The 12,453-nt window shown below is 37.2% G+C and overlaps 1 protein-coding gene and 1 long non-coding RNA gene across 9 annotated transcripts in view; one reads left to right on the top strand and one right to left on the bottom strand.

Annotated features, from left to right (window-relative positions):
* LOC102413674 overlaps positions 1–12,453 on the bottom strand; it is a 51,600-nt gene that overhangs the window by 16,562 nt on the left and 22,585 nt on the right. The window contains exons 2-3 of the long non-coding RNA XR_327221.4: positions 8,875–9,008; positions 7,234–7,333 (exon numbers count right to left, since the gene is read on the bottom strand). This is a non-coding gene — a long non-coding RNA (uncharacterized LOC102413674). The remainder of the gene's footprint in view (positions 1–7,233; positions 7,334–8,874; positions 9,009–12,453) is intronic.
* METTL25 (methyltransferase like 25) overlaps positions 1–12,453 on the top strand; it is a 113,778-nt gene that overhangs the window by 88,610 nt on the left and 12,715 nt on the right. For 7 of the 8 annotated variants that reach the window (XM_025284389.3, XM_025284390.3, XM_044941877.2 and 4 more), the window contains one exon: positions 6,980–7,073. The exons of the other annotated variant lie outside the window; for it this stretch is intronic. In XM_025284389.3, the coding sequence (XP_025140174.1) occupies positions 6,980–7,073 (94 nt within the window). The remainder of the gene's footprint in view (positions 1–6,979; positions 7,074–12,453) is intronic. 8 annotated transcript variants of the gene reach the window in all.

Genomic DNA, 12,453 nt, shown 5'->3' with positions numbered 1-12,453 from the left:
GAGAAAGAGTGCTATTGCCAGGGAGGCCAAAATTTGGATCGTGGCCTCAACTTTCTCTTACTCTGTTGTCATTGTCCTGTTAATCAGACAGTCTGCTTTGTGTTAAACACTACCCTCTATGATCGGAGGCTCTGTCTGAGGCCTTGAAGATAACCTGACAAATAATCTGTGGACCCTGCCATCAGGGAGCTCATTCATAGTAGAGTAACAGAGACCGGTATATTAAACAGGTAACTGCTTCTCTGCATTATCAAAAGGATTCTAGCATTACTCTTTCTCAGGAGGATGGTAAGCAGTATTGCAAACTAGTCTAGCAGTCTTATCACAGCAACTGCCACCCATTATTTGACATGGTTCCCATGCTTTCTGGACCAAGTAACCAAGGGTGCATGGTCTAATAAGAAAATTTATATAGAAAAGCCATTCTATACAGTGGAAACATAGGAGTCATGTACAGTAAAATCTACTTATGAGAATTCCTTGCATTTCCTACAAAGTACTATAGGAAAGTACATAAATTCAGTATTATAACCCAGTATTGTAATTAAATGTGTAAAATGTTTAAGTGCATATTGTTTGCCTGTATACAGTATAAAATACATACATAAAATGTTTCACAGTATTTTTCATGACATGCCAAGCATACATACTTGAATTCACATACATTAAATGCTTCTGGGACTCAACTCATCGTTTGATCATGTGACAACAACCCTTGGTAGGTAGTTTTAGGATATAGGATCAGAGAGAGGTTTTGTGTGGGGTGGGGGATTTTGGTGTGCTTGCTTGCTTTTTTCAGACAGAAAAACTTCAACGTTTTCCTGTGACAAGTCAAGACTCAGTAAAGAGAAGTCAAAGATACTTAATACGTCAGAGGAGACAGAACGAGATGGCCTCCAGATCCTTGATCTTAGGCATTTTCTTACAGAAAACAATTATATTAACTAGACTAATTATATATAATTATATATGTGGCCTCCCTGGTGGCTCTGTTGCTAAAGAATTCACCTGCAATGCAGCAGACCCAGGTTTAATCCCTGGGTGGGGAAAGTCCCCTGGAGAAGGGCATGGCAATCCACGCCTGTATTCTTGCCTAGAGAATCCCATGGACAGAGGAGCCTGGTGGGCTACAGTCCATGGGGTCACAAAGAGTTGGACACGATTTAGTGACTAAACTGCTACCTATTAATTATATTAAGTAATTAACAGAGAGAAGGATTTATTTACACACATGTCAGCAAAATTTAAGATTACAGTGATTCTGTGATGTCATAATATGTAATTATAAAAGGCAGACTCCAACCTTTAGTGTTAAGTAATGAGAAAAATACAATTGGCACTTACTAAAAGTTAAAATTAAATGTGGGATTGCCCCATATTCTATTTACTAACAATCCTATTCTGCCCTTGTACTTTCTGAATAGTACTGAGATTTTTCTTGTACCTGCCCTTCTTTACTCTTGTTTCTTAATTATTAGAATTGCAATATTTATCTTTAAAGCTATAGACTCTTCTAAAGGCTGATGAGGGAAGGAGTCTTTTTCTTGTAGCTGCAAAGGACCAGGTTGCACTCTTCATTATAAACTCTCTTTGAAGCTATTATTTTTAAGAACATTGTTTTGTAAGGTACCCAGACTTTAGATATTAGCGCCATGTCTGGCAGAAGTAACTTTACCTCCAAAAGTTCTAAAAGCCTGATTCATTCTACTTAATCTTATGTTGCTTTGGTAATAATATTTAAATTGATGTTCTGTTTTCTATAATATATTCTTATTTCTTAAACCAAAATGGACTTATTGGTACTTTCCTCTCTTTCCATAGCCATAAAAGTAATAAAGCCATTTTTCAGAACGTTTTTAACAATAGCACTCTATTTTCAAGTACAATCTTATGTAGAACCAAATAAATTTAATAAATTTTAGAAAAGAACTTTTTTCTGACACAGTTATCCTTTCATATTTCATGGAAAATTGTAAACCTTAGAGTACCTCTTTGAAGTCCTTAAGAAAGCAATTTTAAAAAATTGTTTAACCTATTTCTAAATTTTAAGTGTTGGCCTAATTTTAGTGTTACTGTATATTCATCTCTTGTATCAGTATTGCTCTTCACAATCCTATTGGAAATTGAGACCTTTTGAAACTCAATTCCTCCTGTAAGAAGTTCCGCTTGTCAATTGCAGTAGCTGAAGCACTCCCTATACTGTGCTGTATGCTGCTCACCATCTTGCGCTTATCAATCTAATTCTAACATTTCCCCACCTGTCTTCCCTCATAAATTGTGGATGATTCTACCCCTCGAATGCAGCACAGTAACAGGAAAATGACCACTATTCATTAAGTGTTTGTCAGATACTGAGCCAAGCACACTATATAGACTCTGTTACTGAATCTTCAACCTTCTACTGCTAAACAAGGAGGGACAAGAGAGGCTTTTAAGTGGTAAATAAGTGGTAGAGCAAGGATTCAGACTCACTGCAGTCTCGAGTTCACATGGAATCTGCCTACTTCTGTTTGCCTATAATACAGAGGTAGACATTATTCATCTGGAATATAACAATATCAAATGTGCATCTTACTGCAGTGCTGTGCAGTGCATGCTAAGTTGCTTTGGTCATGTCTGACCTTGTGACACTATGGACCATAGCCTGCCAGGCTCCTCTGTCCATGGGATTCTCCAGGCAAGAATCCTGGAGTGGGTTGCTGTGCCCTCCTGCAGGGGCTGTTCCTGACCCAGGGATTGAACTGGCATCTCCTGTGGCTCCTGCATTGCCAGCAGATTGTTTATTGCTGAGCCACTGGGGAAGCCCTTTGAAGTGCTATGCCAGAGTTAATATTTAATAGTAGTTAATATCCTAGATGCTGAAGCCAGGCTTCTTGAGTTAAAACATGAGCGGTTTACTTAACCTCTCCATTCATTAGTTTCACCATCTTTAAAATGAGGATAATGGGACTTACCACACAGAATAGTTGTAAGGATTAAATAAGTAGATGCAGCAAAGGGCCTAAGAGTCTCTGGCATGGACTTCCCTGATGCTCCAGTGATGAAGAATCCGCCTGCCAGTGCAGGAAACACGGGTTCAACCTCTGGTCTAGTAAGATTCCACATGCGAGGCAACTAAGCCCAATAAGAGAGTAACTCCCACTTGCCACAGCTGGGGAAAGCTTGTGCGCAGTAGTGAAGACCCAGCACAGCAAAATAAATAAATAAAGAGTCTCTAGCACATCATAAAAATGAAATAAATATTAGCTGTTATTATTTGCTTTGTTTACATTGCATTTTCCTTATATATTTTTCTCAGTAGTTTTCTCTCTATATATATATAAATATATATTTTAAATTACATTGCTTATTTGTATGTATAAGCCTGCCTTCCTATATTTTGTTTACCTGACTAGCAAATAGATCTATTTACTGTATTAGCACACCTCATGTTGTAGTCTAACTAAATGTTTTTGTTTTTGCAAGCTGCAAGAGATATTTAATTATTTAATCCATGTAGTAGGATCCTGCTAGATGTGTGATACGACTAAAAGCACAGAGGAGATAGTCATGAGCAAAACAGGTGGAAACTCTGCACTCCAGCTGCTCAGAGCTGTGAACTCAAATATATTTTTAAATGTCATGCCTCTATCAATAAGCATTTCTGAGTAGACACCCCCAAAATGAATAGTTAATTGTTTATAAGTGATTCATGTGTCTTTCTGCTAGTCTGTTGTATAGATTTTTAAAATAAACTGGAAAAATGAAATTAAAACAAAAAAGATTTAATAGAAATTACAGTTGTAATATTCTCTTTTCCCTGGGATATGTTCACCCCTCTTTGGAGTCCACTGACTCTAAAAGAGTACTCATGTGAAGGAAAAGTTCTGTGTCAGGAGCCTGACTTCATCTGGAGGGCCAGAGAAGATTTTCCTAAGAAGGCAACATTTAAGATAGAATCTGAAAAGGATGAATTTGGGGTTCCCTAGGCAAGGGGTCACAAAGAGTTGGACATGACTGAGCGACTGAACTGAACTGAGGCAAAAAAATAAAGGGCGAAGTATAACACAAATAGTGTTTATAGCCAGAAGCATGGTGTGTTCAAGAAACTGGAAAGGCTCTCATTGTGGATGGAGAGGCAGTGTCCTAAGAGTGGTGGAAAGGTTGTCAGCAAGGAACAAGTGGAACAAGGATTATTATATACTGTGGCTCAGCTGGTAAAGAAACTGCCTGCAATGCGGGAAACCTGGGTTCGATCCCTGGATTGGGAAAAATCCCTGGAGAAGGGAAAGGCTATCCACTCCAGTATTCTGGCCTGGAGAATTCCATGGACTGTATAGTCCATGGGGTTGCAAAGAGTCAGACACAACTGAGTGACTTTTGCTTTCACTACAAGCATTTAGATCTTAATTCTAATGGTCATGGGAAACTCTGGAGGAATTTAAAGAGAAATAACATGATCAAATAATCACCTTCCATGTTCTATTTGGTTGATATTTTTCTCCCTTACTGTGGTGGTGGTGGTGACTTAGTCATGTCTGATTCTTGCAACCCCATGGACTGTAGCCCACCAGGATACAGAAATCCATGGGATTTCCCAGGCAAGAATACTGGCTTGAGTTGCCATTGCCTTCTCCAGGGATTTTCCTAATCCAGGGATTGAACCCGGATCTCCTGCATTATCGGCAGATTCTGTACCTACTGAGCCACCAGGGAAGCCCCCTCCCTTACTGGTTACTGCTAAAAACAGGTCTGTAATAGTACAGATCAACAAGGGATTAAGGGGAAAGTCTTATGCAGCAAATTATTGCTGAAGACACTAAAAGTAATCTCATAATCATGTTGTGAGATTCTGTAACAGTAAAAGGGTAGTGTATTCCGAAAGAAGAAAGTAAGATGAGGGCAAATTAAAATTGTAAATGTTTCTCTTATTTTGAAAGCAATCTGAAATATAAAACCCAGGAAACAAATCAATACCTACACTTGATGAGGACAAATTAAAAATTTAAGTGTTTCTCTTATTTTTAAAGCAATCTGGAACATAAAACCCAGGAAACAAATCAGTACCTACACTTACATTATAATACATTCTCTCTTCAGCTTACAGTGGTTAGCACTGACCTGTGAGCATCTTACCCTTGCTCTTTATCATTGGAAATCAAAGAGCCCAAACGATGCTTCCAGTTATGATAAAAGCAACATTCATGACAGCAACAAAAACAGCTCACATCATGGCATAGTTCTGAGGATCTTACATGTATTCCCTAATTTAATACTCACAGTGACTCTACCAAATAGGTACTATTAATATCACATTTTTATAAACATAGAGGTGATAGAGTCAGACTAAGCCATACTCTACGCACTATGCTCTGCTTTCTCTTTTAAGCTTCTCCATTGGGTAGTAATGGATCCTATAAATAAGAACCAAAATCACTATCTCATGGGAAAGAATTGTTTGCTCTTTTGAATTAAAAATAACTAAAGTTTAAAAACATTTTTAAGATGAGAAGCAGGGAGTTAATATTGACTTATTTTTCTGGCTACACAGTTAATCCAACATACTATGATACATACTCATATCTATTATATGATGTCTGTTATATGTTAATATGTATAAGATCTGAGTATTACACAAAAAGTAACAAAAATTATAATTTCTGCTTCCTGGAACATGTACCTATTCAAATAACTAGTATATCAAAGCAGTTTTTGAGCAGGGAAGTGGTAAATGAAAATACTCTTCTAAGAAAATAACATAATAGGAATAAAGGGCCCAACATCAGCTTTATTTAGGAAGTCGGACACGACTGAGCGACTTCACTTTCCCTTTTCACTTTCATGCATTGGAGAAGGAAATGGCAACCCACTCCAGTGTTCTTGCCTGGAGAATCCCAGGGATGGCAGAGCCTGGTGGGCTGCCGTCTATGGGGTCGCACAGAGTCGGACACGACTGAAGCGACTTAGCAGCAGCAGCTGTAATAATTAGAGCCCAAGGTAATAATAAGTGTAATTGAAGTGGCCATCTAGAGATGGAGTTGAAGTTATATATTTGAGATATATTTCACTGAAAGAATTGATGGAGCTTCATGTCTAACTAGAACATAGTGATTAATATTTATACTGCCAAGAGTCAGTGACTCAGAAGTACAGAATCTGCCTGCAATGCAGGAGAGACAGGTTCAATCCCTGGGTTGGGAAGATTCCCTGGAGGCAGAAATGGCAATCCACTTCAGTATTCTTGCCTGGAAAATCCCATGGACAGAGGAGCCTGGCAGACTATAATCCATAGGGTCACAAGGAGTTGGATGCAACTTAGCACACACATATGAGTAAATGAGCTTTTATTCATTGTTTTTGATACTTATAGGTGGTAAGTTTTGTCTTCTCTTGATTTTTACATTATACCTAAGTTGCAACCAAAATTGTGCGATACAATAGTTCAGCATTGCATTATTTGAATTTCCAACCATCTTGTATTCTGCTTTTAAACTATAATGAAAATCCGCAGGCCACAAATGAAATTAAGTCAGACCTAACTCAGCAGTATATGGTGCTTGCTCAATGGGCTGGCATTTAGGAAGTTCTCTTTGCATGGCTGTTGGATATCACCACTATTAGCGGGTGTTGCCATGAACTATGCACTGTGATGCTGAGCCAGTAAAGTAAAAATGTGCTTTGTAGCACAATGGAACCTTTGGAAAGGCCTATAGTACCCTTTAAAAAAGAGGCTTCTTAACATACCTATACTAGGTTTACAACTTTTTTCTCATAATATTATCTTCTACTGTTGTATGCTGGAGGAATTCTCAAAAGCAGATCCTGAATATTTTTTATAATATGTAAATTAAGTATTCATAAAAATATTGCTACATTTTTATCACATGTGGAGCTTGTGCAATATGTACAGAAGGTATTTAAAAATATTTCATGACTGAATTTAAGATCATCTATAATTGAAATTGGAAAAACTAAAGAGTGATTTGATTTTGTTTTGCAGTGACCGGCATGTTGGTAAAATTTATTCCAAATCCTCCTCCTTTCTGGATTATGTCAGAAAGTCTCTAAAGAAGCTTGGGTTGGATGAGTCCAAGGTCAGTGTATTATTGCCCACTGTTTCATAAGAAACACAAGAACTTCTATGGGGTTATGGATTGAGATAATACAAAATTATTTGCCTTCTCCTTTCCTCTTATTTGTGGAAAACATCTAAATTACATTGAAACCAAACCAGTTATCTTAGTCCCAGCTCACCTTCCCGTCCATGTGGGTAGTTTGCTGTTGTAGACCTCTCGAGTGATTCCCCTTTTAGGCTTATTCAGGTAAAATCTGCCAGTTCTCAGATCAAAATAGACTTAAAAAGCAAGAAAACAGAACAAATGAGAATTGTAAGTAAAGCAGAAGATGATGATTTTAATTTTAAACTGCATGCCTTTAAAGGCTGTGCTGTGCTTAGTCACTCAGTCATGTCCAACTCTTTGTGACCCCATGGACAGTAGCCCGCCAGGCTTCTCTGTCCATGCAGATTTTCCAGGCAGAATACTGGAGTGGGTTGCCATGTCCTCCTCCAGGGATCTTCCCAACCCAGGGATCGTACCCATTTAAAGGCTGTATAACTCATTAAAATTAAAAATCTTAAATTCAAAAAGTCTTTGAATGAGAGAATCCTGGCAAGTTGTAACATCATAGGAGGCCCAAGGGAATAATTAAGAACATATTGCTGAAGACAAAAAAGTAAGCTGATGGACTGGTGGTAATAAATACTCTAACACTGAGAAAAAAGTAACGTGATTCAGATGAGTTATTAAATAAAATATTAAGTTGAACCTGGATCACTTTGGTATTTTGAATTGATTGTAAATTGAAATCAAGAATGAAATAGGTGGTTAAGGAATGAAATGGATTTCTTAAAAAAAAACTATACAGATATGGTTAAGTCATATCAAAGCTAAAGGATATTATTATTTTTTGTACCAATTATACATTTACTCTGCAGTTGTTTATTACTTAAAATGATTAGACTGGTACAGTCACTTTTGCCCTCTATAAAATAGCTGTTAAAAAGCATTTCAAATTTACAGGATTCAAGAAAAATTAAATGAATTAATATACATAAAACACTGAATATAGTGTTTGTGCATAGCAAGTACTTAACTAAATAATACTAGTTTTTATTCTACTTTTTGTATATGCACTGCGTATAATAATGCAATTGATGTGACTTCTATAAATTTTTTTATTGTCACCAAAATGAACATCCTTCTAGTTTTGCATAAATAAGAATAAACACTGTTATTTATTTCTGTTTTTTAAAATATATTTTTAACCAGACTAGTCTTTCTTTGTTAGTCTTAACTAGTGCATATATTTATTTCACTTCAATTCCACTTCTTACAATAATATTGAAAATATAACCTTAAGCATAATTTTTACAAATATTATTTTACTTAAAAATGCTTTATCATTTGCCAGAAATCCAGATAGAATGTCACATATTTTTTCTGATGGCTTTCTCTTCCCAGGTTTGTCTTTAATAATAACCATAGTAAATGTCTCTTAGTATGCTTCTTATATTACTGATTAAAATATTATTAATAGATAATATTTACTAAGCTCCCCTTGTGGTTCAAACAGTAAAGAATTTGCCTGGGGTTTGATCCCCAGGTCGGGAAGATACCCTGGAGAAGGCAATGGCAACCCACTCCAGTATACTTGCCTGGAGAATTCAATGGATAGAGGAGCCTAGCAGGCTTGAGTCCATGGAGTCACAGAGTCAGACACGACTGAGCGACTAACACATACTTACTGAGGACTTACTGTGTGTTAGTTATTATGCCATAAACATCAACATTATCTCATTTACTCTTCACTAAAACTTTTATGTCAGATACTTACAATACCCAATGTAATGATCTAGAAAGAGAGCCTCAGAGAAAGGCAAGTCATTTTCCCCTGGTTGAAGGGGCAGAGCTGGAACTTGCACACAGATTCAGCTTCCATCAGATCCTCCACTGTCAGCCACCACAGTGCTAAGAAGTACAATTAAAAACAAAAGGAAAAGACTAATATAGATAAGTATCACCATGAAAAAGATCAGTCTTAAATTAATGTCTTACTTAGTTATTAAAAGGTAATAATAGGACTTACTGATTTTTCTCTTAAAACTGTTAAAGCTCATTTACAGACAAATGTGTTGAATAAAATATGCGAGGAAAAGAAAAGGAATAAGAAACCCAAGCTGGAAGGGGAAGAACTTATAGAATATAATAAGGTGTTTAAAAAGTAGTGGGGTGAGAGGAAAGCAAATAGATGAGTATGTGGATTTTTTGAGGATTTTTTATTTTAATTGTGATGGGAGACAAATTAAGAGAATTGTCTATCAGGCAAGAGTAGTTGGAAATAGGATAACTTATTAAAACTGAACTTGTGATCTAATACAAAATCCTCTTGTTTTTCTCTCACATCATGAAGTATCAGTGCTAAAATGAAAGTCTTGACCACATGCATGATAAAAAGATATGAATAGTTTTATTTTTAAAATGACATTAATTTTCATGTGAGATTCTAATTCTAAAAAGTATCAAAATCACTTAAATTTAAAATGTTAGATATATCAAATTATTTAAAAGGTTGGTGGTGGACAGGGAGGCCTGGCGTGCTGAGATTCATGGGGTTGCAAAGAGTCGGACACGACTGAGCGACTGATCTGATCTGATTAACAAATTTTACATATAATTGAAAATGTGGTGATTGCTGTTGATGTGTCTCTGATCTCTCAAAGTGCATCTCTTCATAGTCAAAACTGCATAATTAGGTAAAGTACCTAGAAAATCTCCTAGCATGCTCTGATACTTTCTTAGTCACAAGAAACCATGTAAACCTGTGGAAAGACAAAGAATAGTCTCAGACAAAACATCATTCCAATGGAGACCAGAACAGCATGTGCTGATATATAAGTGGCCCATACACAGCGGAAAATATTAATCCGTAAGTCCTGTAGTCAGTTGTGATACACAGCATTGAACGTTTTCTCTTAGAGGAGGACTTCTCAAACTCAGCGTGTTTGGGTAATTCTTCATTGTGGAGAGCTAACTTGTGTGTTGTAGGATGTTTAACATCCTTGGCCTCTACCCACTAGGTGTCAGCAATAGCACCTTAATGGTAGCGATCAAAAATAAATTTTTTTAAAAATCTCCAGACATAGGCACAAATGTCTTGGGGGGCAAAATCACACTTGGTTGAGATCTGCTGTCTTCAAGCATTTGTCATTTTAACAATTCCATTAGCATTCTCATTGTAAACCCCCTATTATTTTAAAATGCCACTTTATACAAAGAAACAGAGTGTGAAAGATGGGAAAAGCAGTGGTTCTGTTCTTATATTTTGAAGACTTTTTATCAAAATGATCTCCTCCTTGATCTTTAATTTTATATAGCCTTAACCGCTTAATGGTGATATTGTTTCAATCCTGCATAAGATATAGTTCTGTTTAAGAAGAATATTTTGATTTCACAGTAAAGCCAAGCCTACAATAAATGGTGTGGAGCATGAGCTGCTTTACATCAGCGAGAATACTGTTTATAATAGATGGACTTCTTAGAACGAAATTTTATAGTAAAATTCTTTGTAATTTAGTAAAGCACAATTACTTCTTTGTAAATTATTTTTATAGAACTTCACAAAAGTCTAAAATAACAAAATCCTAGTGATTAACTTTACCTTGACCTTCAAAAAAGTTTGGTATTTTCAAATTTTGTCTTCTGTCCCAAACTTAAGTATCTCTCCACATTTTAGAAAACCTCCAAAACTGTCTTTAAGGTTTCGTATTATCTTCATGGTCCACAGCACTTGTTTTTTCTTTTTCTGTGTTACTTTTCTCTCTTTCTCCTTCCACATACATGTAGTGCACGCACACAAATGCACGAGAGTACACACTGCTGCTGCTGCTGCTGCTAAGTCGCTTCAGTCGTGTCCGACTCTGTGTGACCCCATAGACGGCAGCCCACCAGGCTCCCCCATCCCTGGGATTCTCCAGGCAAGAACACTGGAGTGGGTTGCCATTTCCTTCTCCAGTGCACGAAAGTGAAAAGGGAAAGTGAAGTTGCTCAGTCGTGTCCAGCTCTTCCCGACCCCATGGACTGCAGCCTACCAGGCCCTTCCATCCATGGGATTTTCCAGGCAAGAGTACTGGAGTGGGTTGCCATTGCCTTCTCTGGAGAGTACACACTCACATCCATAAATTTTTAAAGCATCCAATTTTAAAAGCAACGAAACTACTGTTGTTTCCTAGAGAAAGAGTGAGCTGGATCACTTGTCCATAAGAAAAGAAAAGAAAAGGAACTTATGTTCTAGCACTTTTGTGTGTGGGGTTATGTACAAATAGAAAAGCAAAAGTCAAAGTCACTCAGTCGTGTCCAACTCTTTTCAGCCCCATGGACTGTAGCCTGCCACGCTCCTCTGTCTATGGAATTCTCCAGGCAAGAATATTGAAGTGGGTTGCCATTTCCTTCTCCAGGGGATCTTCCCAACCTGGGGATCAAACCCAGGTTTCCTGCATTGCAGGCAGACTCTTTACTGTCTGAGCCACCAAGGAAGCCCATATACATATAATGAATGTTCAAATAATGTTACTCCCAGATATTGAGAATGAAATAGACAATAAAGTGGTGATTTAATGGGGTGGATGCATGCTCTTGAATGGACTAAGTTGAAAATCATTAAACATTTATAACCTTAGTGGAAGTTGGCAGAGGATAATTCAGAAAATTATCCTTAAATATTTCTCCAGAACAGGCCAGCAATAGCAAAACTTTTGAGACCACAATCATTTAGTTATTCATCAGCAAATATTTACTGTGAAGAATCTCCAATGTGCCAAGAACCATGGAAACTCTGAAGCTACAAAGATAATTAAGACATGACCCATGAGAAGAGAAAACAATTATAGCATGAACTTACAGTAATAGATACATATATAAAGTATGTATGCCTGGAGTGACTCACTCTGCCTGTGAAGATATTACGGAGGACGTTGATTGCCATAGCTTGGTCTTGAAGAACGTGTAAGAATGCATTAAGCAAACAAGATGAGCAGGTAGTGAGCAAGGACCTCATTTCAGATGTGTATGGTGGGGAGCATAGCTTGTGCAAAATCACAGAGATGTAAGAAACATGATTCTGGACTCAGCACAGTTGAAGCATAAAGCAAGTGGAGGAGGCAGTGGTGAGAGATGAGGCCAAAGGACCAGGGTGGAGAGACCAAATAAACTTATCTTCGGACATTAGATCAGAGATGAATCAGTAGTCATTGTAATAACTAAGTGGTTTAAATACAAGTGGGAAGACAACCACAAATGCAAGAAGCTCATAAACTTTCCTGTAGTGATATTCAGTGGTCCCTTGGTATCCTTGGGGAGTTGGTTCCAGAACCCCCCACAGATAACAAAATACCAAGGGTGCTCAAGTCCCTTATAT

The sequence above is a fragment of the Bubalus bubalis genome, chromosome 4 (genome assembly GCF_019923935.1).
Source record: "Bubalus bubalis isolate 160015118507 breed Murrah chromosome 4, NDDB_SH_1, whole genome shotgun sequence".
NCBI lineage: Eukaryota > Metazoa > Chordata > Mammalia > Artiodactyla > Bovidae > Bubalus > Bubalus bubalis.
This window is presented reverse-complemented; position numbering and strand designations above follow the sequence as displayed.